The sequence below is a fragment of the Neofelis nebulosa genome, chromosome 16, assembly GCF_028018385.1.
Source record: "Neofelis nebulosa isolate mNeoNeb1 chromosome 16, mNeoNeb1.pri, whole genome shotgun sequence".
NCBI classification, from domain to species: domain Eukaryota; kingdom Metazoa; phylum Chordata; class Mammalia; order Carnivora; family Felidae; genus Neofelis; species Neofelis nebulosa.
In genome coordinates, this window is record NC_080797.1 from 2177078 (window position 1) to 2201552 (window position 24475).

At 60.5% G+C, this 24475-nt stretch overlaps 1 protein-coding gene across 12 annotated transcripts; it reads right to left on the reverse strand.

Annotated features, from left to right (window-relative positions):
* Positions 1–27: 27 nt before the first annotated feature.
* On the reverse strand, positions 28–23688 carry DLG4 (discs large MAGUK scaffold protein 4). Of its 12 annotated transcripts, none has more exons than XM_058705549.1 (22): positions 23576–23688; positions 23302–23400; positions 22990–23030; positions 14154–14219; positions 10622–10675; positions 10425–10475; positions 10087–10211; positions 9819–9988; positions 9579–9715; positions 9284–9428; positions 6633–6928; positions 6434–6536; positions 6171–6285; positions 4837–5013; positions 4519–4555; positions 4397–4424; positions 4220–4267; positions 3599–3700; positions 3147–3319; positions 2151–2260; positions 1560–1651; positions 28–1377 (listed from the first exon to the last, which is right to left on the reverse strand). In XM_058705549.1, the coding sequence occupies exons 1-22, from the start codon at positions 23592–23594 to the stop codon at positions 1271–1273; spliced, it is 2295 nt and encodes a 764-aa protein (XP_058561532.1). In that variant the 5' UTR covers positions 23595–23688; the 3' UTR covers positions 28–1270. The 12 variants fall into 12 exon arrangements, with proteins under 12 accessions (XP_058561532.1, XP_058561528.1, XP_058561531.1 ...); XM_058705545.1 differs by having other exon boundaries at positions 10425–10481; positions 14055–14219; positions 23576–23685; XM_058705548.1 differs by having other exon boundaries at positions 10425–10481; positions 23576–23683.
* Between the last annotated feature and the right edge of the window lie 787 nt (positions 23689–24475).

Consider the following 24475-nt stretch of genomic DNA (forward strand, 5'->3'; position numbering starts at 1 on the left):
GGGGCATGAAGAAATCCAATAAATGAATATTTACACAGTATTTCTTACTAGCAAACCTCTGTACACATCATGGCCAGAGCCCAGCTCTGTCCAGAACGCTCTGAACACAAACCAAGAAACTTGCCTCCGTGTTTTCCTTTAGGGAGTGTTTTGCTGTCCAGCAGGACCAGGAGAGTGATCAGGGCTGGGCTAAGTCGGCAGGGACCTACGCCGGTCTGGCTTCCTCGTTCTGGGTCTTTCGGTGACTGCACCATGCCTCCAGCCCCTCCCAGGCCCCTACTTCACTGCTGACCCACCGTCCCTGATTTCAGCTTCCCCCCAAGGCCCCCTCCAGGCCACTGTCCCCTCTCTGGGTTGACACGAAGATAGCTCTACCAGACCCTTCCATACGCTCCCACCCTGTCTCCCTCCTCACCCGGTTCCCAAATAAGCAGGCCACACACCAGGTTTCAAGTATCTGTCTCTTCCGTTCACTCTCTCAAAAGAAAAAAATAAATAAATTGCAGAAGGCGGCAGCATTTCCAGTCTTCCCCTGGCTCCCGACCCCCAACCCCGGCCCCACCCCCCACATTCCCACTCCCTAAACCCATCCCTCCCCTTTCCCCCCCAGAAAAAAAAAAAAAAAAAATCCAGGAAAAAAAAAAAAAAAAGCCACAGTTAGACCTTCCACTCATGCAAACCGGCAAAGAAAAAAAGGTGGGGGGCATGTGGAAGGCAGGGGTCCCACAGTAGAGTCCCCCCACTTATCCCCCCCAAAAACCACCTTTGAGAAGAAAAAAAAAATGGGAAAAACTAAATGCGAAACCAAGGGACATGGGGAGTTATGATGGGGGCAGGGGTGACCCCAGACCTGGCCTCAGGAGAGAGAGGAGGCCTGTGGCCCTGCATCCCTGCAGCGGGGTGCTCCTTGAGGGGGCCCTGACTTCTGGAATGTGTGTGGGAGAAGATGGGGGAGGGCAGGCGGCCCCCGGTGGGTGTGTGTGTGCGTCGGGGGCGGGCAGGGGCTAGGGTCCTACGGAGCACGGGCTCGGGACCAGGAGCCCGGCTCCTCCCCAGACCCCAGGTTCCTGGGGTTCAGGAGCCCAGTTCTGGGGTGCGGGGTTACATGCAGGGGAGTGTCCCCCCTCCAGGGCTGGATCCGGTTAGAAAGGAAATAAATAAGAAGGGACGGGAGGGAGGCCAGGGGGTGCGCAGGGCTTGGGCAATTCAGTCCAGACCAAGGGCCCGGGGGCCGGAGACAGGGCGAGTTCAGGCCACACCAGGGCGGGAGTCAGAGTCTCTCTCGGGCTGGGACCCAGATGTAGGGGCCTGAGAGGTCCTCGATGACACGCTTCACCTTGTGGTAGATCTCCTCAAAGCTGTCGCCCTCCACGATGGCTGGGGGGACGGCGGGGGGGGGGGGGGGACGGGGAATGAGGCCAGAGCGAGGGAGTGGTCCCTTTCTCTAACTCTCCAAACCCCAAGCGGTGGGGCTGCCCCCCACCCAGGGAGGCCGCCTTTCTCAACTGTCCGCCGGGCGCGGCACCGGCCTGGGATCTGAGCAAGGGCCACAGCCTCACCTGAGAAGCACTCTGTGAATTCCTGCTCCAGCTTGGTGGCTCTGTCGAAGGCTTTGCGAGCTTGTTCCTCTGTGATCCGCTTATTAATCTCTCTGTGGAGAGCGAGGGAGACGCAGATCTGAGCACGGGTCCCGCCCCACCTCGTACCTCCTCCGTCCCGGCAAGTTCAGTCGCAACCAGTGTTTTCTGATTCGGAGCACGCGGCGAAAGACGCAACTCCCCGTGTCGTCTCCGGGGCCGCCAACGAACCCCCACCCCACTGCGCGACCCACCCCGGCCGGGTGCGGCCACTCCGGGAACCTCTCCAGAGCCTCATCCTTCCGGCCCTTCAGCCCCCGTGAAGGGGCTCAGACTCTAACTCGCAACGGCCCCAGGGGCCCTGCTCGGCCAGCAGGTGCGTGCCCCAGGGGCTGCCGGGAGTTGCAGTCTGGCTGAGCCCGAGGCTGGAGAGGAAGGGACAGGCCCGGTCCCCTTGGAGGGCGGCTGGGGCTGCTGTCCAAGGTTCTGAGGGGAGAGTCCGACACTGGCCCAGGGCCACAGATGCAGGGGGGCGCTGAGGGGAGCCCCCCCCCCCGCCGAGACCATACTCACAGCACATTCTCCAGGGAGCGGGGGCGAATGTAGATGGCGATGGGGTGCAGGTGGGCCGCCTGCAGCCGCCGCACGGCATTGGCCGAGACATCGAGGATGCAGTGCTTCCCCTGGGGGCGGGCAGGGGGGGCGGAGGGGGACCAGCGGGTGGCAGGAAAGGACGGACAGAGGTGCCAGGACAGGACGCGGTAAGTGGAAAGGTGGGGGATGGGAGATTGGCCAAAAGGAGGTGACACGGATGTCAAAAGACACGTGGCCAGAGAGTCAAGGTGGGAAGGAGGTGAGAACAGAGTTAAAGACAGAGAGAAAGAGCAAGGGAAGAAGCCAGCACAGGAGGAGAGGATTGGAGGTCATGAGGGAGGGGTGAGGCACGGGCAGGAAGGGGACCCAAAAGACGGGGCAGAGCAAGGCCAGAGGGGCAACAGTGAACAGGGTGGAGGGGTTGAGGGCGGGAGCAGGAGAGAGGAAGGGGGAGAAGGGAAGTAGGATGGGGGGGGGCAGACAGATGGAAGAAACAAGGAGAGACAGGTGGGAGGGAGAAGAGGCAGATGGAGAAAGGAGCCGTGGAGGGAGAGAGGGCAGAGTGGGGGGCAGCAGGGAAAAGGAGGTGGCAGGCGAGTGGGAGAGGGGGGTGGAGACCCCAGGAACAGGCAAGGCCAGAGGGCCACAGGGGAGCCGGACAGAGGGAGGGCACCAAGGTGGGAAGGCCAAGCCACCAAGGGCAAGGCCGCAGGAAGAGAGGAGAAGTGGGGCAGGGACGAGGGAAGCGGGGAGAGGGGACAGATGGCGGAGAAGAGTTTGGGGTCAGGCAGAGAGGGAGGAGGCAGGGGGAGCAGGCAGTCAGACAGAGTTGCCCGAGAGGAGAAGGAGGCGGAGGAGGGAGTGGAGACCCAGCAGGGAAAGAGACAGAGAGAGAGAGAGAGTTAGAGAGAGCTGGGGGGGAGGCCATGGGGTGGGCGGGGGAGGAGGAAGAGGCCGGGTGCCCGCAGGTCCTACCTGCTCGGCCACCTCCCGCACGGACTGGACGCTCGTTCCATATAGGTGGCTGTTGTACTGGCCGGCCTCGATGAACTTGTGCGCCTGAATGTCCTTCTCCATTTTTTCCCGGGAGGACACGAAGTGGTAATCCCGGCCATCTATCTCATACTCCCGCTTGGGCCGCGTCGTATCTGCCAGGAAGTCACCCCGCCCCCCAAAGATCTAACCACCGTCCCTCTAGCTTAAAGCCTGCCTACATCAAACCGCGCAAGGGGGCTGCTGGTGAGACCGAGACTCGGAGGGGCTGGGCCACCTCCCCCACACCCCTTCCAGGGCCCCCAGGTCTCCAAATGGGGCAGCAGAGTGGATGAGAAGCACCCCTTCTCTGAGAATCCCTGTGTCCTCCTGCACCCCAATGCCGTGGGCCCCGCCCCCATCTCCCTTCCCCACCCCAGGGCCCCAGCGCTCACGGGGAACACAGGATCCGAACTTGTCGGGGAACTCGGACAGAAGGTCATCATTGGCTCGGTCCTTGGTGGGCCCAAGGATGATGATGGGGCGAGCATAGTGCACTGAGGACAGAGAGCCAGCTCAGGCCGGGGGCAGAGTGGGAAGCAGCCGGGGCTGGGGGCCGGGGCTGGGGGGCAGAGGCAGGGAGCAGCTGGGGAGCAACTGGGCCAGGAAGCAGCCAGGCGGGGTTGCAGCTGGGGAGCAGCCGGGCTGGGGAGCAGCTGGGCCGGGGAGCAGCTGGGCCGGGGAACAGCCGGGCTGGGGAGCAGCTGGGCCAGGGAGCAGCTGGGGAGCAGCTGGGCCGGGGAGCAGTTGGGCCAGGGAGCAGCTGGGGAGCAGCCAGGCTGGGGAGCAACTGGGCCAGGGAGCAGCTGGGCCGGGGAGCAGCTGGGCAAGGGAGCAGCTGGGGAGCAGCTGGGCCGGGGAACAGCCGGGCTGGGGAGCAGTCAGGCTGGGAGCAGCTGGGCCAGGGAGCAGCCGGGGAGCAGCCAGGCTGGGAGCAGCTGGGCCGGGGAGCAGCCGGGCTGGGGAGCAGCTGTGGAGCAGCTGGGCTTGGGGACCGGGGTCGGGCCAGGACTCACCTTCCATCTGCGTCACCGTCTCGTAGCTCAGAACGGAGTCTTCTCGACCTAGTGGGAGGCAGGGCGTCTACGAGAGGCTGGGAGACAGGGATCTTGGGGCCCCATGTGGCCTTCCTGAGATGTCAAGAGAAGCTCTAGGGCTCCCTCACCCCCGCTTCGCAGGCTGACCCTACCTACCCTGTGATCCAGAGCTGGAGCCCCAATCCTACAGAGGAAGAACAGAAGGAGTGGGCCACGTGCTTGGTGGGCTTCAGCCCCGAGTCCCCCGCTCCTCCACCCGAGCTCGCTCCCCCACCTACCTTGGCCTTTAACCTTGACCACTCCCGTCGTTCGACCCTGTGGGGGACATGGGGGGATGGGAGGGTAGGGGAATGGCCACTGAGGGGCCCTAGAGCCCTCCCCTCCCCCGGCCCAGCTGATAACACCACCTCCCGGTGGCCCCTGGGCCCCAGTACTCCTCAATGACACGTCTGCTCCAGAGGCTCACAGGAGGGAGGCTGCCCAGCAGACAGGCCTCCGAGGGGTCAGAGGGCAGCCCGTGGCCTCTGCTGTCCGCCCGGGGACCCCTGGGACTGGAGCCCCTGTGGCAGGAAGGCTGCAGGCCCCGGGAGCCTCACCGCCGTTTGCTGGGGATGAAGCCGATGTCATCGGCCTCGCTGTCGGGGTGGACCCGCCGTGCCTGCCACCACTCCTCGTCACTGGCGTCGAGCACGTGCAGCACGTCCCCAAAACGGAAGCTCAGGGCCTGGCTCAGGAAGCCACAGTCCTTGGTCTTGTCGTAATCAAACAGGGCCCTGCAGGGCGGGTGGCCGTCGGTCAGACACCGCCTGAGCTCTCTGGTGCCCGGACACCCAGCCAGGCCTTCTGGCAAAGTGTGGCCACTCACACCCCTCCCGCAGGGGCCACGGACCCCGAGGAGCAACCCCCCCCCCCGCAACGTGTGGGGAGCAAATGCTCTACTGTGACACACAATCAGAACCACTAAACGCCACTCAGTCTGCACTGTGCCAGAGATCAGACAGGCTCTGGATCCCGTGCAACTTCTATAGCAAGATCTAGAACGCCGCCCTCCCAAGAACGCAGTCTGCAGGACGCAGGACGCATGCACGGGACAGTCAGGGAGGTAACCCGGAAGGTGCTCAAATTCAGAAGAAGGGACAAGGCCACTCTTTGCTAACCCTGCCTATCCCCATCAGTACCAAATTCCCGTCAGTTACGTCATGACCCCGGGGTCCAGCCAAGGGAGGGCCAGACCGTGGAGGCAGCAAAGACAGAGCACGAGAACGGGACCGAAGGGGACCAAATGGAAGAGGCTCTGGGACCACCTGGAGGCACCTGGGAGCCACAGCAGACCGCCCCCAGGAGCCCACTGGACCCCAGCGGGGAGGGAAGGGCCGAGCAAAGTCTGAGGCGGTGCCAGTTAGCAAGGGAGGAAACACTGGTTCAGCAAGATAAAGGGCTCAAGGACACGAGGGAAAGCAATGAGCTCAGTGCGGGATGTGTCGAGTGAGAGATGCCTGTGGGACACCCCAGTGGACGCGTCCAGAAAGCAGATGGCCAGAAACGCAGATCTGGACCTCCAGGAAGAGGTGGGGCCAGAGCGGACGGGAGCCCCGAGGGAGAGAGAGGGTGGGGAGAGAGAGGCAGGGGCCACAGAGCTGATGCCCCGGGAGCAGGAGAGCTGTGACCCCCTCCCCTGCAGGCGGGGGCAACATTCCAAACAGCCGAGAGGCATCCCCCTCCCCACCCTGCCGGGCAGTAGGGACACTTGAGGCAGACGCTATTTTCCAGTTGATACTATTTCCCGGTGCTGACCTGAGCAGCGGGGCCCATGAACGGTCGCTGGACGTCAGGCCTGGGAACGGGTTGGGGGGAGCCAGGCAGGGTTCAGGGCCAAGAGCTGGGGCGGGGGGGGGGGGGGGGAGACCCAGAACAGAGAGGCGCATCCAACCTGATGTAGAAACCCCTTTTGGGGTTGCTCCGCAGGGAGGCGGTCCCTGAGCCCAGGCTACTGTTCATGAGCTGTTCCCGAAGGTCGTGGATCTTGGCCTCGAATCGGCTGTACTCTGAGAAAAGGACGAGAAGGTTCCTGAGCTCTGGCCCCCGCGGAGCGCTTCCGCCGCCCTCCCTTGCCCCCACTGGAGCCACCAGCTGAGGAGACCGGGCTCTGAGGACCCTCTCAGCTCACGACGCGGGGAGCTTCGGGCCGGGTACCTTCCGGTTTATACTGAGCGATGATGGTGACCGTCTGGCCCGCGTTCTTCAAGGCAATGGCAGCCTGCTCGTGGCTGGCACTGCGGAGGTCAACACCGTTCACCTAGAGACAGCGTGGAGGGTGAGTCGCCGGGGACGGGGACCAGGCCCCAGCCCCGGAGTAGAGGAGGGGTGTGGGCAGGGCCCGGCCTTCCCTCACCGAGAGGATCTGGTCCCCCTTCCGCAGCTCCCCGCTGAGGTCCGCAGGGCCACCGGCCAGGATGAAGGAGATAAAGATGCCCTCACCGTCCTCGCCACCCACAATGTTGAAGCCCAGGCCCGTGGAGCCCCGGTGGATCACTATGCGCCTCGGTTCCCGGGGAACGTCTTCCTCCCCCAGCAGGTCCTTGGCCACCGGGGAGTAACGCCGAGGGGAGGTGGGGGTCATGGCTGTGGGGTAGTCGGTACCCAGGTAGCTGCTGTGACTAATCTCGTTGTCCAGGTGCTGGGAATAAGCTGAAAGATGTGGGAGAAGGGGTGAGGGTGCTGCGGGCAGGACCCACGGCCGCCCCACCTCCTCCCCAGGGAACCAGGAGAGCCAGACTTGGGTGACGGAGGCATTTCTCCGCCAGATAGTAGGGCGGTGTGAGGGGGGCGTCAGATCCCAGCAGTGTTGGGGGGCAGGAGTGCACAGGCCACACGAAGGGCTGGTTCTCCCAAGGAACGGGGGGGGGGGGGGGCGGGGGTCATCAAGTTGAAGGTTATATGTCCTCCGTACACCAGGGGTGGCCGAGTGGAGGGGAATATTAGCACCAGGCTTTTGGGGGCTTCCTTGTGGGTGCTGGGTTTCCTCAGATCTCTCAGTCTATAAAAGTCCCCCCCTGCCCCTCTCCGCTTTTTCCTGCTCTTGGCTACCCATTGATCGGGAAAACTAGGTCATTTGTCTGATGGAATTTCCCACTTTCTACGGGAAAAATTCTTTTTCAGGTTTTTAAATTTTTTTTAAGTGTTGTATTTTTATTTATTTGTGAGAGAGAAAGACAGAGAGTGTGCGCAGGGCCGGGGCAGAGAGGGAGAGGGAGACACGGAATCCGAAACGGGCCCCAGGCTCCGAGCCGTCAGCACAGAGCCCGACGGGGGGCTGGAACCCACGGACCGTGAGATCGCGAGCTGAGCCGAAGTCGGACGGACAGTCGGACGCTTAACCGACGGAGCCACCCGGGCGCACCCCCGACTGGGGAAATTCTAAGGGGGAAATCATCACTTCCATCTTCGGGCTGTTACTGTGTGCTCTGCCCCATTCCTCCTATAATTCGACCTAGAGGCTTTGTCAGACTCCAAGTTCAATTTTGTGCATAGGTGACGCTACGTACTTTCCAGCAGACCACAACGGGATGCAAGAAATGTCTGGTCGCCTTAGGTAAGACTGACTGGCAGGTTCAGCTGTCGTGGGCGGACCCACCCATTTCTATGCTCTCACCTAAGAGCTTTAGTGGCCACTGAGGACCGCTGCCTCCTTCTGATAGTTCAGAACCCAGTGATATTTCACTGGCGATTGCAAAATAGAATATTCTACTCTTTTTTTTTTTTTTTGGAGGAAGAAGCACTTATCGGTGGGAATGATTTGATAAAAAAGAACTTTCTGACAGTTTGTGGGCTCGAGCCCCGCGTCGGGCTCTGTGCTGACAGCTCGGAGCCTGGGGCCTGCCTCAGATTCTGTGTCTCCCTCTCTCTCTGCCCCTCCCCTGCTCATGCTCTCTCTGTCTCTCTCTCAAAAACAAAAATAAACATTTAAATAAAACTAAAAAATAAATAAAAAAAAATAAAAAAGAACTCTCCCATATCAACCATTTGGTGATTCTGAGGTACAGTTTGCACAGGACCTGACTCTGTCTCCGCATTTGCCGGTTTTCATTACGAATGGGCCCCTAGCATCCTCCAAAGATGCCCAGTTATTCTTAAGCATCATTATGATCTCATGGACCTCCACCCATTTGAGGAGTTTTGATTGAATAACCGGTGGGAGCCCCTTCTGCGTCGATAACACGCCCTAGAGTCCTGGGTAGCTTTACTGTTTTTTCTAGCCTGTAAGATGTTACAAACTCCTTTTGTGCATTTCCGGCACAGGATCTGGAACACGCCCTTTCTCCAAGGAGCCAAGGTTCCTCTTGGGAGGAGAACTACTCTTCATCACATGAAAGAAAACTCCTGTGTCCTTAGTTTACTAAGTTTTCGTGTGAAAACGGATGTTGAATTTCATCAACGTCTTTTCCCGCATCAATTTCAAATGACCTTAACAATTTCTGTCCGTTGTTTAATACGATGAATCGTATTAAGAGGTCTCCCAATACAGAAGTGCTTTTAGTTTCTTGAAAAAAAAACAAAAAACCCTACTTTGTGACGATGTTATTCCCTTCATTGGCTGCTGTATTTGGTCTGCGACTATGTTCCTACAAAGTTTTCCCTCTCTATTCAGAAGCAAAATTGGCGTTGAGTTTCCCTCTTTTATGTTATCTTTGGGACCCTTTGAAACGCCCTCATAAAATGAAACGTGAACCTTTTTATCTGTCCTCATGCTCAGAAGGAGCAGAAGAATGATCTATTCCTTGAAGATTTGAGAGAAATTAGCTACAAAACCATCTGGGCCTTGTGCCTTCTGGGGGAGAGACTGTCGACAAGCTTTTCTAGGTCTTGTACGGTAACTGATTTTTTTCACCTACTCTCGGACGGCAGAAGAAGAGACATTGTTTCTATTTTGTGGGGAGCATCTGAAGAGGAACACTCACTGGGATGTCATGGGGGTAACTGGGATGGGTCGTGGGGGTAACTGGGATGGGTCATGGGAGGCTTTGAGGTTTGGAGGGTTCTCACAGGTTGTGATGTCTGGGGGAGCGTAGCTGTCACTCAGGTAGGCATTGCTGGGCTTGGCCACCTTCAGGTAGACAACGTCATATGTGTTCTTCAGGGCTGCCACGGCGTCCTCATGCATGACGTCCTCCAGCCCCACACTGTTGACCTGGGGCCAAGGAAGGAGAGCTCAGACAGAGCCAGAAACAGCCCCAAGACAGACAACACCGTGGGAGAGGTGCCAAGGAGGACGGGGCCTTCCCGGGGGGCCAGGAGGCGAGACCCAAGTGTGGGCTGGAAGAGTGACAGGGGTCCTCACCGCTAGAATCTTGTCCCCGATCTGCAGCCTCCCGTCCTTGTGGGCGGCACCCCCTTCGATGATCTTTGTCACATAGATGCTGTTATCTCCGGGGATGTGTTGGTTCCCTACGCCCCCCGCGATGCTGAAGCCAAGACCTGGATGGAGGGGAGGACAGAGGTGGACGTCCAGGTTGGCTGGGGAGCCGGCGTTGGGGCAGGGGACGGTCGGGATGGGGGTGGAGACACAACGGGTCACTACCTTTAGGCCCCTTGATGAGTTTGATCTCCATAAGCTTCTCAGCTGGAGGCTTCCGCCGCATGACGTAGAGGCGGACGATGGAGCCCGCCTCCTTGAGGGCCTCCACCGCGGCTGAGTGGGTCACCTCCCGCACGTCCACCTCATTCACAAACAAGATGCTATCGTTGACCCTGGAGGCAGCGAGGTTGGCCTGAGCCAGGAGCTTCCTGCTGCCCTAGCCCTCCCTCTCGAGGGAACCGGCACCCTAAGCCCTGTGTCCCCTCCCCACCTGAGGCGGCCGTCCTGGGCCGCGGCCCCGCCAGGAATGATCTTGGTGATGAAGATGGACGGGTCGTCACCAATGTGTGGGTTGTCGGTGCCGCCTGCGATGCTGAAGCCCAGACCTGAGTTGCCCTGGGCAGAAGGAGGGGAGGAGCGTCAGCCCTCCTGGCGGCCCGCTCCGGGCAAGGCGGCTCGGACTCGGGCGGGGGCATGGGCCAAGGCGCCGTGACGGGAGCAGGAAGGGACAAGACTAAGGGACTGGCCACCTAGTACACACAGGCACAGAGAGAAGCGTGACAGGGAGCTGGGGGGACCTCAGGGCGGGGGGCGGGGGAGCCTGCTCACCCTTTCCAATGTGATCTCCTCGTATTCCATTTCCCCCTCTGTCCCGTTCACCTGCAACTCCAGCACGGACCAGAAACACAACACCAGTGAGCCGGACATTCCGACCTGAGCACCGGCCCCTCCCCTGCTGCTGGGGCCCAGGCCCTCCCGCTCTCCCTCCTTCCTTCTGCAGCGGCCCCAAAATCTAAACAACTCACATATCCCGGGGCTTCTAGGGTGTCTGTGTTGACAATCACAGGAGGAGAATTGGCCTGTGAGGGGGAAAAGGAGATGAAAAGCTGCCTGAGCCTTGGCTCAAGAGGAAGCCTGTCATCGAGGGTCCCACCTGCCTGGCTACCGGTTCGGGGTCCCCTCTTGAACCAAGCCTGCTCTTGAACCCCTCGAGGCCCCAGCTCAACCCGTATCGCGCACACACACGCGCGCACACACACGCACACGTGCACGGCCCTAACGCTGCCTGGGCCCGGGCCCCCCTGAATGTGGAAGGAGGTGTCTGAGAAGCGGGAAGGGAGGGAGAGACAACCAGATGGGGGAGCAGCAGGTGGTAAAGAGTGGGGGGGGCAGGCGAAAGGGGGAGCTTCTCACCGGATGTAACACCACGGGAAGCTACTGCCTTATGCGCTACACATACACCCCAGTGCTTACGCGTCCCCCGGGGCCTGCCCCCCATCCCTGTCCCTTGTCGGCCCATATGCACCCAGGAGCCTTGAGAACCCTCCCTCAGATCTGCCCCTCACCTTCCCACCCATTTGCCCTAAACCCCGGGTCCCGGGAATCCGGGGTTCCCCCAGCTGCAAGCCCCTCCCTCCTCACCCACCCGCCATCCAATCCACCCCTTCCTCTAAGGACTCTGTTGCCTAGCGATGGTATCTAAGCCCAGCCAAGGCCTGGGGAGACCCACCTCCAGAAGGCCCTGTCGCCAGGACAACGGGGGTGGGGGCGGAGTGGGGGGCGGGAGATGGGCGTGGCCTAGGCGCGATCAGACTCCCAAAGGCAGAGGGGATCCGCTAGCCCCGCCTCTCCTACCCGGGGCCCCGCCCCCCGGCAGCCAGGGGAGATAAGTCCAGGCTGAAGAGGTTTGTGGGTGCAGCGCGTCCTGAAGGGCCCCGTTCTCCCTCTTGTACGCCCCTCACCCTACGCAGTGCAAAAGACGTCAGGAAGGGGGAGTGGTGAAAGACATCCGGGTCCTATCTTCTCATCTACTCCCTCCACCCCAACCTCCATTCCGGAAAGGGTTAAACTGGGCGTACCCAGGTCCTGACGTCAGTCGCCTCGACACGGCAGGGTCTCTAGACTCTGGGGCGGGGCCAGCTTTAGGCCGGTCCTAGGGGCTTCCCCAATTGCCAGGGCAACCGAAACCCCGTCTCCATGGCAATGGGAGAGGAGGCCAAGAGCTTCCTTCCGGGGTCCCCAACCTATCTCCTCCTTAAACAAATATTTATTTGGAGCCTACGAAGCGCGAGGCAGTCATCACGGATTCCCCAAACTCCTCGATCCTCCCCCCCCAAAGGGCCCCTGCTCTCTCCTGCTATTTCTCAACACTACAGGCTTCTTCGCAAGCTCTGCAATAGATTTCATACCCGCAAATCCATTAACACCGCCAACCTCCGACCCTTCAAATCCCAGCAAATGCTGTTATCCAACCAATAGCCACGGCCAAAATCCCCTCCACAAGGCTGTCCTCCGTCCCCACCCCATCCTTGTCCTAAAACCTCCTTCCCCAGGCCCCATCCCTCCTCCTTGGCCACCTGCCTCTGCCTCCCACCCCTCCCTCTACAGCAGCCCACACCCTGCACCCATATCCCTGCCCCACCTTCCGTTTCCATCTCCCGGCCCAGCCTTGGCCCTCCACGGGCTTTCAGTCCTTATCCAGCACCACCACTCCCCCCCTCCCCCCACCCCCACCCGCCCTCCTGCTCAGTGTCCGGCCCTCATCCTCCACCCTAACTTCTGACACTCCAGAGATATCCACTCTCCCTTATCCAAGCTTCAAACCCTGGACATTCTGTCCAAACCACGGTCCATCGTTCTCAGTCCATCCCCGATCTCGATCTCTGCAAATTGAGACTTTTCCGGTCCCCCCCGGCTCGGGCCTGGTCCCCAGATCCCCCCACCCCACCCCCTGCTGGCTGGCTCAGGGCCACCAGCGCTCTCTCCTCTGCTTCCCTGTCTCCCTGCACCCTGATCCCCACACTCGATAACCTGAGCCCACTACCACCCTGCACGCTCCCTCTCCCCCATATCCCCTCCCCAGGGAGCTTCCTGGCCCCACCCCACAAAGAGCGACTCGAGTCTGCCTTCCTCCACTCCTTGCAGCTGTCAGCCCTTCACAGGAATACTCTGTGCTGTCTCCTCACCTCCAGGGCCAGACTTCTGTTCCTCTCCATCGACTCAACCTTGGCCCTGATTTCACAGCCTCACCCGGTCAGCCCCAGGGCCTCTCCCCCTTTTGGGGTCTCTCCATTTTGCTACAGGCCAGAGAACCCTCTTTCCTTTCCTCCTCTTCCTCACCCCAGAACCTACCGCGGCCCCCTCCCTGCCTCCCCATCTCCAGGTTCAGAAAACTCCTCCCTGACTTCGTGGTGAAATGTCTCCAGCCTCGCCCTCCCCAGGGCATCCTGCAAGATTCTGGAAGGCCACCCCTGCCCCCACGGTGTTCCCCTCAATGTCACAGCTCGCCTGGGGCCTCTGGCCCTCCCCATCCTGTGCCCCCAGAAAAGAGGTGTGAAGGGGAAGAAGATATATAGTTGGCCTGGAGGAGGGGAGGTCCCAGAGACAAGGCCTCCCCGGGACTGGAGAAGGGAAGACAGGGCGTGGATAATATAATGGAGGGACGGGAGGGGCTCGAAGAAGAAAAGGGTGGTGGCCGGAAAGGGGAGAAGGGACGACTAGGGGACGGTCACTGCCAGAGGGAGAGCGGGCCCGCCGAGGAGGAGCACGGAGCCCGCGGAGGGCCTGAGCTGGGGATCGGGGAGGGAGCAGGAGAGTGCGTGGGAGGAAGAGAGAGACAGCATCCTGGAGAAGCAGCCAGCCAGCCAGCCAGCGGGAGGGAGAGGCGGGGAGGAGGGGAGGGAGCCCCGGAGGGGAGCAGAGGCCGGGGCAGGGGACCGAGGCAGAAAGGCTCCACGACTGGGAGTCCCCGACCAGACACATGGAAAGGGCTGGAGACTCGGGCGCAGGCAGAACCAGGCCCAGGGGCCGGAAGTGGGGGGAGGAGGCGGAGAAGGGACAGGAGCAAATGCGGGCAGCTGGAGCTCCGCACGGAGCTCAGGACACAGAAAACGGAAACGGAGGTGGGGGTGTGAAGGAATGAAGAGGACCCGGGGTGGGGGGCGTCCTGGGGGCGCACACCTCTCAACACACGTGCGCGCAGGCACGCGCACACACGCACTCGCCGGCTTTAAGCTCTACGCCCACCCCCCACCCCCCCCGTCCGGCCTCTGTTTCTCCTCGGTGGGGACAAGGTGTTTCCGGCCCCCCCCTCCACCCCAAGCGCCCCCTCTCCGGGCCCCAGCCGCCCCGCCCCAGCCTCCTCCCGCCTACGGCTCTCGCCCTACCGGCCCTTGGGGGTGCTTGTGGCTCCGAGGCTCCGAGCGCCGCACTGGGGAGGGGGCCGCCCGAGTCTCCTACCTTGAGGGGGGAGAGGTGGGCGTGGCCCACGACCCCGTGGCCGGCCTCGAGGTGGGACAAGTTCCTCTCCGCCACGTGCACCAGCTCGGGGGCGTTTACCTGGTTGGGGAGGTGGGCCGGGCTGTGCTCCAGAGGGGGCGTGTCTTCATCTTGGTAGCGGTATTTCTGGGGATGGGGACCGAGGCGTCACCGGGGCCGGCCCAGCGCCTCGGGCTCCAGGCCGCCCGCCCGGCCGCCTCCTCTCCCGCCCCCCCCACCCCCACCCCCACGCCAGTGCGGTGCGGAAGGCCCTGGGGCCTGACCAGTTCCTCCCCCTCCCGGTCCTCCAGCCCATTGGCTCCCCTCTCTCCACCCTCCCACAGCCCCTCTCCCGCCCCGGACCGCCACCTCTCGGCTCGGCCCAAATCCCAGCCCCTCCCCCTGCTCCCCCCCACCCCAAATCCTACCTCCCCCCGTCCCCGGAGCCTTCCACCCGGCACACCCCCTCCTCCGGCCGCCGTTTCTCCCGCCTGGCCCAGGCCTTCAGATACTAGTCCCTGTCACTGCGCCAGCCCTCTGACACGCCGAACCCCCATTCTCGACGTCCATCCCCAACTTCTCTGCCTCCCTCATCATCTTCACCCCACTCCCCCGGTTTGTGAGCTCCCTGGTCCATCTTCCAGCTGCCGCGCCCCCGGCGTCTCACCTCACTCCCACCCCACCCTCACTGCCTCAGTCTCCCCACGGCAGCCTCTACCCCAAGAGCTACTGGCTGTCCAGCACTGGCATGCCAGACAGAGGCAGGGACCGCAGTCAGGCCCTTCAACTAGCAGGTACTTGGCATCAGTCCCCCAGGCAGGACAAAGCTGAACTGGTCCAGCTCCCGGTCCAGCTCCCCCTCCACTGGCCCAGCTGGTTCCCCAAGTAGTCTGCACAGGGGCCCCCACGAGTCTGGCCCCATCCCTACAAACGCCGCCGTAGCCCAGCCAATAATCGGATATACTGGGAGCAGAAGGGGGAGGAACAGACGCAGTAGTGCTCAGGAGGGGGACAGGAATGGGTGTCTTCCAGGCTGGCTGACCGGGGGAAGGAGGGGGGGAGCTGGGTCTCAGAGTCCATTCCTGGTCTCCCTCTGGCCTTTAGGAGTGAAAGACTCAACATGACCCCGAGTCCCTTCCCAACCAACCACCAGCCATCTCACCGGCCTCCTCTGCTAGCTTAACAAGGACATCAGTAAATGAGATTAACTGGGGGCCAGAGAGAGAGGAAAGGGGCAGCTGGAGACAGCGCTGAAGGGCAGCGACCCCGCCTGGGTCCACCCACCTCTGCCTCCGCACTCCTCAGGAGCCAGCCCCCCAGAGAGGGGCAGAGCCCCCCCCCCCCCAAGCCCCAAGCTCGGGGAAAGAGCAGGGTTCCCTGGGGACAAGACAGAAGACCCCGCCCCCAAGTACACCTAGGTGAAGAGAGAAGGCAGAACTCCCCTCTCAAAAAAAGCATCTGAGAAGCTGAGTACCCCAACATTTGGAGGGCAACGGTTGCACGATCCAACTGGAGGCAGCTTATCAAAGTCAATGCCTGTTAGTAGGATTCTGAAAACTCTGGGGATGTAACCCAAGTTTGGCCGTGGCTAAGGGCGCAGCAAGAGACTAGGAGAAGGAAAACGGTGCTGGCAACACGAAACCTCTCCCACCCAGGCCAGAGATGAAGCACCTCTGAGAAGGAAAATAGGGGCTCATCAAGATACACCCGGTTTTCTGGCCCGCAGACCTGAAGAGAGAATCCTGGCTCCCAGGGTTCAAGGCCATGGGCACAAAGTGTAGAGAAGGAGAAGTAAGGAGGGGGGTGGGTATAAGCTACATAGCCCCCCTCAAAGGCTAGGCCATCCTGGATAACAGAATTCCACGACCTGGAAGAGGCTGTCCATTCCACACTCTGAAAAGGTGGTCTGCAGCCTGGACAGTGCCCCAGAACTGGGGGTCCGGGGGGACGGGCGGAAACAGCTCCCCTGTCCACTTCCCCAGAGTCCCATCCCCTGCGTGGTCATGAGGCAGGGCCCAGGGGTGCAGCTTCTAGTCTCCCTGAGCCAGGGGAGGGTCTGAGTCCACTGCCTCTCCATCTTCAGCCCACCTCGCAGAGGGGATCCCTGAATCTGGTGAAGAACTGTCAGGGTGCACAGAAAGAAAATGGAATCACAGAAACTCGTCATTTATTCTAGAGAGGAAACAAAGAGAAGTTTTTATCACAGTGAGACTGCAGACACGTCTCCCTGCCCTACCCCCAGGGGGTGGGGGCTGTCTAGGACTGAGGGAAAGACTCCCCTGCATTAGGAGACAATGTGAGGGACCCAGGGCACAAGGGAAGGGTATGAAAGTCCCCAGAATGTGGCTGAAGGAGGTTAGGGCCTATGTTTGGTCCCTGGAAAATTTCAGAGTACTGTACATGTAGTAAGGGGTTGGGGGGAAGAAAAAAAACGTCTGGAGGGGTGTGGGGGGGGGGGGGAGAGTAATTCCAAAACTGCAGACTGGCAGGTGGGGGTCGGGGGCAGCACCCCTCAAGCCCAGATTACAGGACAACTAAAGCAGGACAGGAAGGAAAGGAGGATCCCCTGTTTTACCCCACTGGAACTCTGGGCCCCAACCGCGACAGTTCCGATGGTATTGGAACCAGGTCTGAACCCCCAATACATTAGGGCAGAGGCAAGGAAAAGGCCTGGGGGTCGCTGTTGTTCCTTTCCCCTTGGCCCTAGCGTCACTGGAGCCCCAGTTGCATAGAATGACCTGGAACCGAGGCTTGCACCCCCAAAATAGAGGGGTGTGAGTGAAAGGGGGATGTTGATAAGAGGGGCGACCCACTGCGCCTGTCCGCGAGACACTGCAACCCAGAGACCCCACGCCAAGCAGAAGTAAGAGCGACAGCACTTGAAGCTTGCACCCTGAGATTTGGGGGGTCCGGGAAGAGGGGAGCGGGGCCGGAGCCCGTACCGCGGCACGTACCACGCAGAGACACATGGAGGCGAATCTGTTCCGAGCCGACATGGAGAAGGGGAGGGGGGACTGAGGGGAGGGGACGGGTGGGAGAGCAAGGGTCCCAGGGTCGGGGGAGGGGGAGGGGCAGAGGGGCGGGGGCTGCGGCGGACGCGGCGACTGGAGGCTGCGGCCGGAGGGGGGGGGGGAAGGCGCCTGCGCAGTGCGGGAGAGCGTCACGATGGGAGAGAGGGGGTGAGGGGAGACCCTCTTAGCCATCAACTTCCCAGGTTCCAGCTGTTTCTCTGTGGACTTCACCTTCCACAGTATACTCCTATTCGGAACCCCAACAGAAACACTCCTGAAATTTACCGGCTTATAGCTGTAATTCTCATCTAATTTCCTGCCCCTAAATTCACCAGGTCCTTAAAAACTCCCAAAGCTCCATGGACCACTCATCTCTACTGGACTCCTAAGGTGCAAGAAGGAGGAAGCACTCCACTCTCATCGTAGAGGGACCCCCCCCACACACACCCCCCAAGATCTAAAATGCCTCCCACAAGCCCCACCCCCCTCCCTCCCCAAGGATTATTAATAGGGACCGCATCCCCTCAGATGCCAAGATATCTCCTATTCTAACCAGCAGTCCAGCCCCATAACTTGATAGCCAGACAATGCTTTTCAGGAGCTTAAGGACCACAGACACCACACCGGCTGTCTCCTCAAATTAAACCACCGTTTAAATCCTCCCTTTTAAAATCATATCCCCCAACCCACCAACGGAGACCTTGACATTAGTGCAAATATTACCCTTCCTATGACGTCAACATCCAAATAAGCAGTCCTCAAATTCCTTTGGGGTCCCCTGTCCAAATCCCTGCATCTAATGAGATACTCATGATTTTCCAATATGCACAGCCCCAGTACCACCAGTGGGGTGCCCTGCTGGCTCCATGGGAAGAGCACACAACTCTTGATCTCAGAGTCTTGAGTTCAAGTGATCTCCCCTTCAAGTGTGCAGATCACTTAATAAATAAACTTTAAAAAAGAAACACTTTAAAAAAAAACAAAAACCAAACACCCGACTCCAATTTCTGGGAGTATTTAATGTATCTTAAAGCTGGCCCTCCAAATTCCATTGTAATCTCTTCAATTTATTCCCAAACCTTTAAATTAATAGATCTTTCCCTATCCCTTTCCTTCACCCCTCAAGTTCACACATCACTCCTCTCTCTGGCTGCCCTTCCTACGTCTTCACATCACCTCCATGATTCTGAATTCCAACATTGCTACAGGAGTGCTCCCAAATAGATCTACCCCCCACACCCAAGCCTCAAAAAATATTCACCAAAGTAAGATCTGGCCTGCAATTTGCAGTGACCCACAAATCTTCCACAACACCCCAAAACGACTGCCTCAGAGGTTTCCATTTTCTCCCAAACAACTGAACCTGAAAGCCTCTCTTTACAAATATTATCCCATTGAACGCCCACCTTCCCAACTCTTAAAGCCCACTGAGCAGTGGCCTCAAATCGGCTTCTCTGGCTTCTCTATAATGCCCACACAGGGCAGAGAGGACAGACTGCCCTAGAATCTCGCCCATGTCCCTCCCTCCCCGTTATCGGAATCTGTTAGATGCGCCCCCAAGATGACCCCCAATGCCCTAGTTTCGCATCTGGGTAGAATGCTTGGATCCTCAGAGGGAGCCCTTACGGAAGAGCTGAGCTCGAAATTCCTTCTAGAATAGAAAACGCACAGGTCCTACTTCTCCACCAGTGGGCGCTGTGGCCCCTTAAGACCCTCCCCCATCCCCCATTTCCTTTTTCCCTCCATTTTCCGTTTCCCTGTTGCCTGGCAACGCAGCAATCAAGGACTTTGCTGTCGCCTAGCAACCGTCTCCCTGGAACGGAGAGCTGAGGTAGGAGGTTGTGCTCTGATGAAATCTGAACAGGCCTCCATCTTAGGAAAACTGAGACGTCAATCGCCCAGCCTTCGGATTCTCCTTTCCAAAGACCCCCGCACCCCGCAGTTCCTCAGACAACAGGCCCCTCAAAACCCCGTCTCCCTCCGGCGCATGGGACCACGCCACGCCCCTGCCGGGTCAGCCCCGCCCTCATTTCGGTCAGGTTACCCAGCCCTCAGGCCCCGCCCCATTCCGAGGGCTGCCACCGCCTCCCTCGATAGAGTAAGCCAGACCCCACCCACCTGCCTCCAAGAGACCACGCCCCCGTCCACTTCCCGCCCATTCGCTCCCCCGGCCTCGCCCACACTGTCCCTCCGCCACGCCCCTGTCCGCCAATGAATGAGGCCTTTGGCCACAGTGCCCCGCCCCCGGCATCTCAGCTTTGCCCAATAAGGACCACCCGGAGGGTTTAACCGCTTCGCCTCCGGGGTCCGGCCCGATACCCCCGGTCTTTTCCCACTCTCCCCCCTCCCCCACTTGTTCTGCTCCGCCCTCCGACACCCTCGCCCGGCCCTCAAGTCGGCCACGCAACTTCAGTCGTCGCCGGTTGCCATGGCAACGGCGGCAGCAGCGCGGGGAGAAGGGGGAGGGACGGGGGCGGAGTGGGAGAAAGAGATGCTCAGAGGCAGACACCGGCAGAGACCCCGGCGCGGAGCAAGACTGAGCGATAGCTCTAAAGGCGGAGTGAGCACAAAGCACAGGGCCTGGCGCATGGTAGGCATTCAATAAGTGTTCCTTCAACTACTGCGGCAGGAATCTAAATATAGGCAATGAAAGATGGAGGGCTCTCAAACGGAGCTGGGAAGCTCAACCACCGCAAAGCCTGGGCACCCCCTACCCCACCCAGCATGTTGGGAGCGGGGGACGATGGGGGGGGGGGCTGGGGGGGGGGGCGGGGAAACAAGCGCCTTGTGCCCCCTGCTGGCTCCTCTCGGCTACCCCTCCGCTGCCCTGGATAGAGATGTACCACAACTCCCAACAGCCCCACGGACAGCAGCCCTCTAACAGGAGGGCTCCTGTGCCTCAAGGCCTTATGGGAGTTGGAGTCCTCGTCATCCCGAGACTGACAAGTTTTCCGGCCAAGGAATGTGGCAAGCTCTGGGTCTCCTCCACGCCTCTGTAAAACCCCAAATGCATGATTGATCCTCTCTGCGCAAGGCTCCTTCCTTAAGGGATGCTCACTCTGGGCTCCATCGAAGAAGTAGGAGTCTGGAAGGGAGATGAATAAACTCCCCCTCCCAGAATAGCTGCCAGTGCAGGCATGCCCCTCACCCTCGCTCGCACATGTGTGTGTGTGTTCACATGTTGGAAGCAGGGCCCACACATTCCAACTGGCTTTCTGGGTACACCTGTCACCCGGAGGACCACAGCCAGGGAGCCTAAGGCTGAGGGGCAGGCTGAAGGCAGGAGACAGGAGAAGCTAAGGATCAGACAGACATTAAAGGAGGCCAGGCCAGAGAAAGTGAGGCACAAAAATCCACCGAAACCACAGGGAACGGGGGAAGCAGCAGCATGGGAGAAAGCCTGGAGCCCACAGAAGGGGCGGCGGGGGGAGGCAGACAAGCAAGTAGCTCTGGAGAGGGGGTGGGGGCTCCGGACCTAAAGGTCCTCAGCCTCCAGTCTCTTCCATCCATGCTCACACGTGCACACTGCATGTGTACACACATGTGTGAGTTTGTGGCAGGGAACATGTGTGTCCTCAGCTCCCTCCCCTGAGAAGCTGCAGTTCCCACTAAATATAACCCCCTCCCCAGCCTGTGACTCACCCGGACCCCGCCTCCCCGGCCCCCACTTCCTGTCCCACCCCCCAACCCCCAGCTGCCTGCCACCCGCCCAAGCCTCCCTCCACACACCAGGCACCCAGCTTGCCAGTCCCAGAGTCTCCCAGCCAAGACCTAGGTAGATTGCAGCACCCACCAGGAGCTTGCCCCATGCTCCCCATCCAAGATCTGCCCCTTCCAGGCTCGGACCACAGGCTCGTCCGATCCTCACGGCTGCCAGGCCTGCCCTGCTCCAACTCCTTTTCACCCGGGGAACCTGAAATCCAGGTGTCCTCCCCCACCTCGATCCCAAGTGTCAGGGGTAAGAGGAACATTCCCCTTAATCTGCTCTTCTCCCTCTCTCCCAACACGGGGAGGATACGGTGTGGGAGGAGGCAGGGATATTGAGCACCTGCCCGGGGCCACCCCCAAATTCTGCACCACCCACCTGGTCCCCCTCCTCAAATCCCCTGTCTCCCCAAAGCTCTCGTCGTCCTCCTCAGGGTCTGGCAACCTCTTCTCCCTCCCAGGGGAGTACCCCAAACCCTCACCTCACCTGGTCCATTCCCTCAGGTGGCCCTGTGGCAGGCCCTAGCCCTCTGACAGCTCCCAGCTCTCCCCGTATTCCATATGATCCAACCCTACATCGACGGTTCCCTCAAATCGAGAGTACCCCCGAATGCATCCACCACAAGATGCTCGTTCCATAGCCTGAAGGCCCACCCCTTCTCCGCCAGCTGACACCCCCAGACCAGTCAGGCACTCACAACCAATAACCTTCTACCCCCATGCCAAGAGCCCCCTGAAATTGCACAAGACACCTACAAGCCAGTCTGTCCCCCCAGGAGGGAAGAGGACCCCCCCCTCATGCAGTCCACCTTCCAATGTACAAGAGCAGGACTTCCATGTGAGCCAGGCTTCTCCTTAAATAAGTCTCCCTCAAGCCTCGTTGGCGAACCCCAAAACCCACTAGCCCCCCCCAAACCACAAGACAGCCCAAATTTTCCATTTCTCTACAGGTACAAAGGGATCACCCCAGGGGGCACCTGTGGCCAAACCCAGCATTATCTCAGACGTGAACCCCAAAACTAAATCATGACCCCCAAATACATCTTCTGATGCTGTCACTCCTGGGCCCCCAGCCCCAGGTTAGGCCTGCCTAACCCCTCCCCACAAACTCATACCCGCCCCCCCCCACCTTATAGCCCCCCCCCATCATGCTTACCTTGGTTGTCACTATACAGAGACAGTCCATGTTGGGGGGGCTGGCCGCGGCGGCGGGTAAGGGGCTCTGACTTCATCGGAGTTTCGTTCCTCCCCTCCGTGGGTTCTCACCCCTCCCCCCTCCGCACCCCACTTTTGCAGGGGGGGCCAGGATGGGGGGAGGGGTGAGAGGGGAAAGAGGGGGTTGGAGAAGGGAAGGGGAGGGAGCGTGGGAGGGAGGGGAAGGGGGCCCTAAAAGGGGGTCCCCAATGGAGGGGAGGGGGCTTGGGGAGCACACCCCGATTCTCAGGAGGGGCGGGGGCACCGGGGGCTGGCAGCCCCGGAGTTCGGGGGCTGGGGCATGAGCTGGGGTGGGGGAGGGGAACTGGATTTCGGGGAGCCCCTGGGTAGGGGGGGGTCTTGCCTAACGGCCAGGGGCTAGGGGCCGTGGCGGGGGAGTGGGGTGGGGGGGGTCGGAGGCGGCAGCGGCCGAGGGAGCCGTGGAGCCGAGGAGGGAAGGGGAGAGAGGAGGAGAGAGGAAGCAGGGGGAGGGAGGGAGGGAACGAGGAGCGAGAATGGGGGGGGTGCCTTGGCAGAGTTAACTGCTTCGGTGCTGGCAGGAACCCGGATAATGGGAAAGGAGATAACAGCAGATGCAGAGAGGCCCTGTGGCAAAGATGGAGGCCTGGCCGGGCACCAGCGCCGACAGCAGAGATGATGAGGAGGGAGCACCCATGCTGGTTTAAATACTGGAGCCAGGCCCTGGCCGGGGGCAGGGTGTGAGGGAGGGGCTGGCAGGAGGGAATCCCTGGGGGGCTACTTCCCCCTCAGGATTCACAGGAGGAAGCCTGAAAAGTAATTTTGTCCTGGACTCTTTGGTGCCTGAAACTGGGGCAAAGAAAAGGGGGGGAGCGGGAGGAGGAAGGGCTACAGGGTAGGAGAGAGAACATTCTCTGCACCCCTGACTCGGGATTTTGTCCCCAGGGCCCCCAAGTCTTCAACATCGGCTGTCTTCGCTCCAGCCCTGCCCGCTCCCCTGAGGCAGCAGCCCCACCTCACCCCCTTACCTGGCTCTCTGAGATACAAGCCTCATAATAGTCCAGAATGTCTGTCACCAGAACAGATCTGAGTTACCCTCCCCCACCCCTGCCTCCCGGGCCACCCCTGCCACCATCTCTGGCCTCCTTCTGTCCGGTGAGGGAGGAGCTCCTCCAGCCAGGGCTGCTGGACTTTGATGGGGGACAGTCAGGACGACCGACCCCTGCTTGGACCAAGGGGACCTCCACGCCCCCAACCAGCCCCCAAGTTTGGGCATTGCCCTCACAGGCCCAGGCCAGCCCTTTCCAAACACTGCCCCTCAGATGATTGGGGCTACTCACCCAGCAAGGCCTGGAAGAGGTCACTGTGCAGCACGGTGAGGAGAGGGGGTGCCCACCGCAGTAGTGGGGGGGCCAGGAGCCAGAGGGCTGACCGGGGAGCTGGAGAATAATGGGGGTGGGGTTGGGACAGGGAAGACACAGAGGGACCAAGACATTCGCCTTCCCCAGCCTGTGCCTTTTCACCCCAGATTCTATGGGAAGGTTCAGGAGAAGGGTCCCCAAATCCCAGTCCCTGCCCCCACCAGCTCCAGCCCCCAGGCCTTTCGTTTTTCACCTCTGGGTCCCTCGGACATCTCTCTCTTCTGTCACTTTAATCTCCCTAATCCGCAGGGTTGGAGCTGAGCTGCCTTCTCCCCACCCAGTTCCAGCTGTTAGCCTAAGGAGGCAGTCTTATCTCCTCCTGGAACTTCACACCCTGGCCTCTCTCCCCAGAGCCACGGAGCCATGGACGGGAGTTTGCTACACTTTCCGAAGGGAGGAGGGAAGGGGACCCCCCCCCTCCAAGGAGGCTCCGGCCACCCCAAAGGAGAGGTAGCTGAGCCCAGATCTTTCCTTGGGGGGGGGGTTCCCAGTGAGGACGGCAGAGAGGGGGTATGAGTTACTGAGGACTCCTTGGCCCAGGGCTAGAGAAGTGGGGGCTGGGGGACGTGAGCACCCCTACAGTTCCTCACAGGCTGGGAAGCAATCAGAATGCCAGCCGTCTAGCCTGGGCACATGGTCTCAGGAACAAGGACAGACACAGACAGGCGTTCAGGAAGGTCTCAGAGGCCCTCAAGGGGAGGCAGCGAATTGGCAGAGGGGAGGGGACGGTCCTACGCTGAAAATTCAGGTGTTTCCAAAGTTAGTGACACCTCCCAGGTCTCAGGAGAAATGTGCTTGGGACACTCGCCCTGCAGCTGGAGCCCCCCACCCCACCATGTCCCTGCCTTTCGTGTGGGTGGAGACGGATTTCACAAGGGACCCCAATGGGTCGTCTTTCCGTGCCTCTGCCTCTGGCATCTATCGTAAGCTTCTTCCTTCCCACCTCTCCCTTCCAACTCCACCTGGGAAGTCCTCCTTTCCGTCTACCCTCCATCCCTCTGGCTGCGGTCGCCTAAGCCTCTCCCTCGTCCGTCCCAGCCAGTCCCATCACCCCTCCCACACTCTAGGTGGGACAGGCGGGACCAGGCGTTTG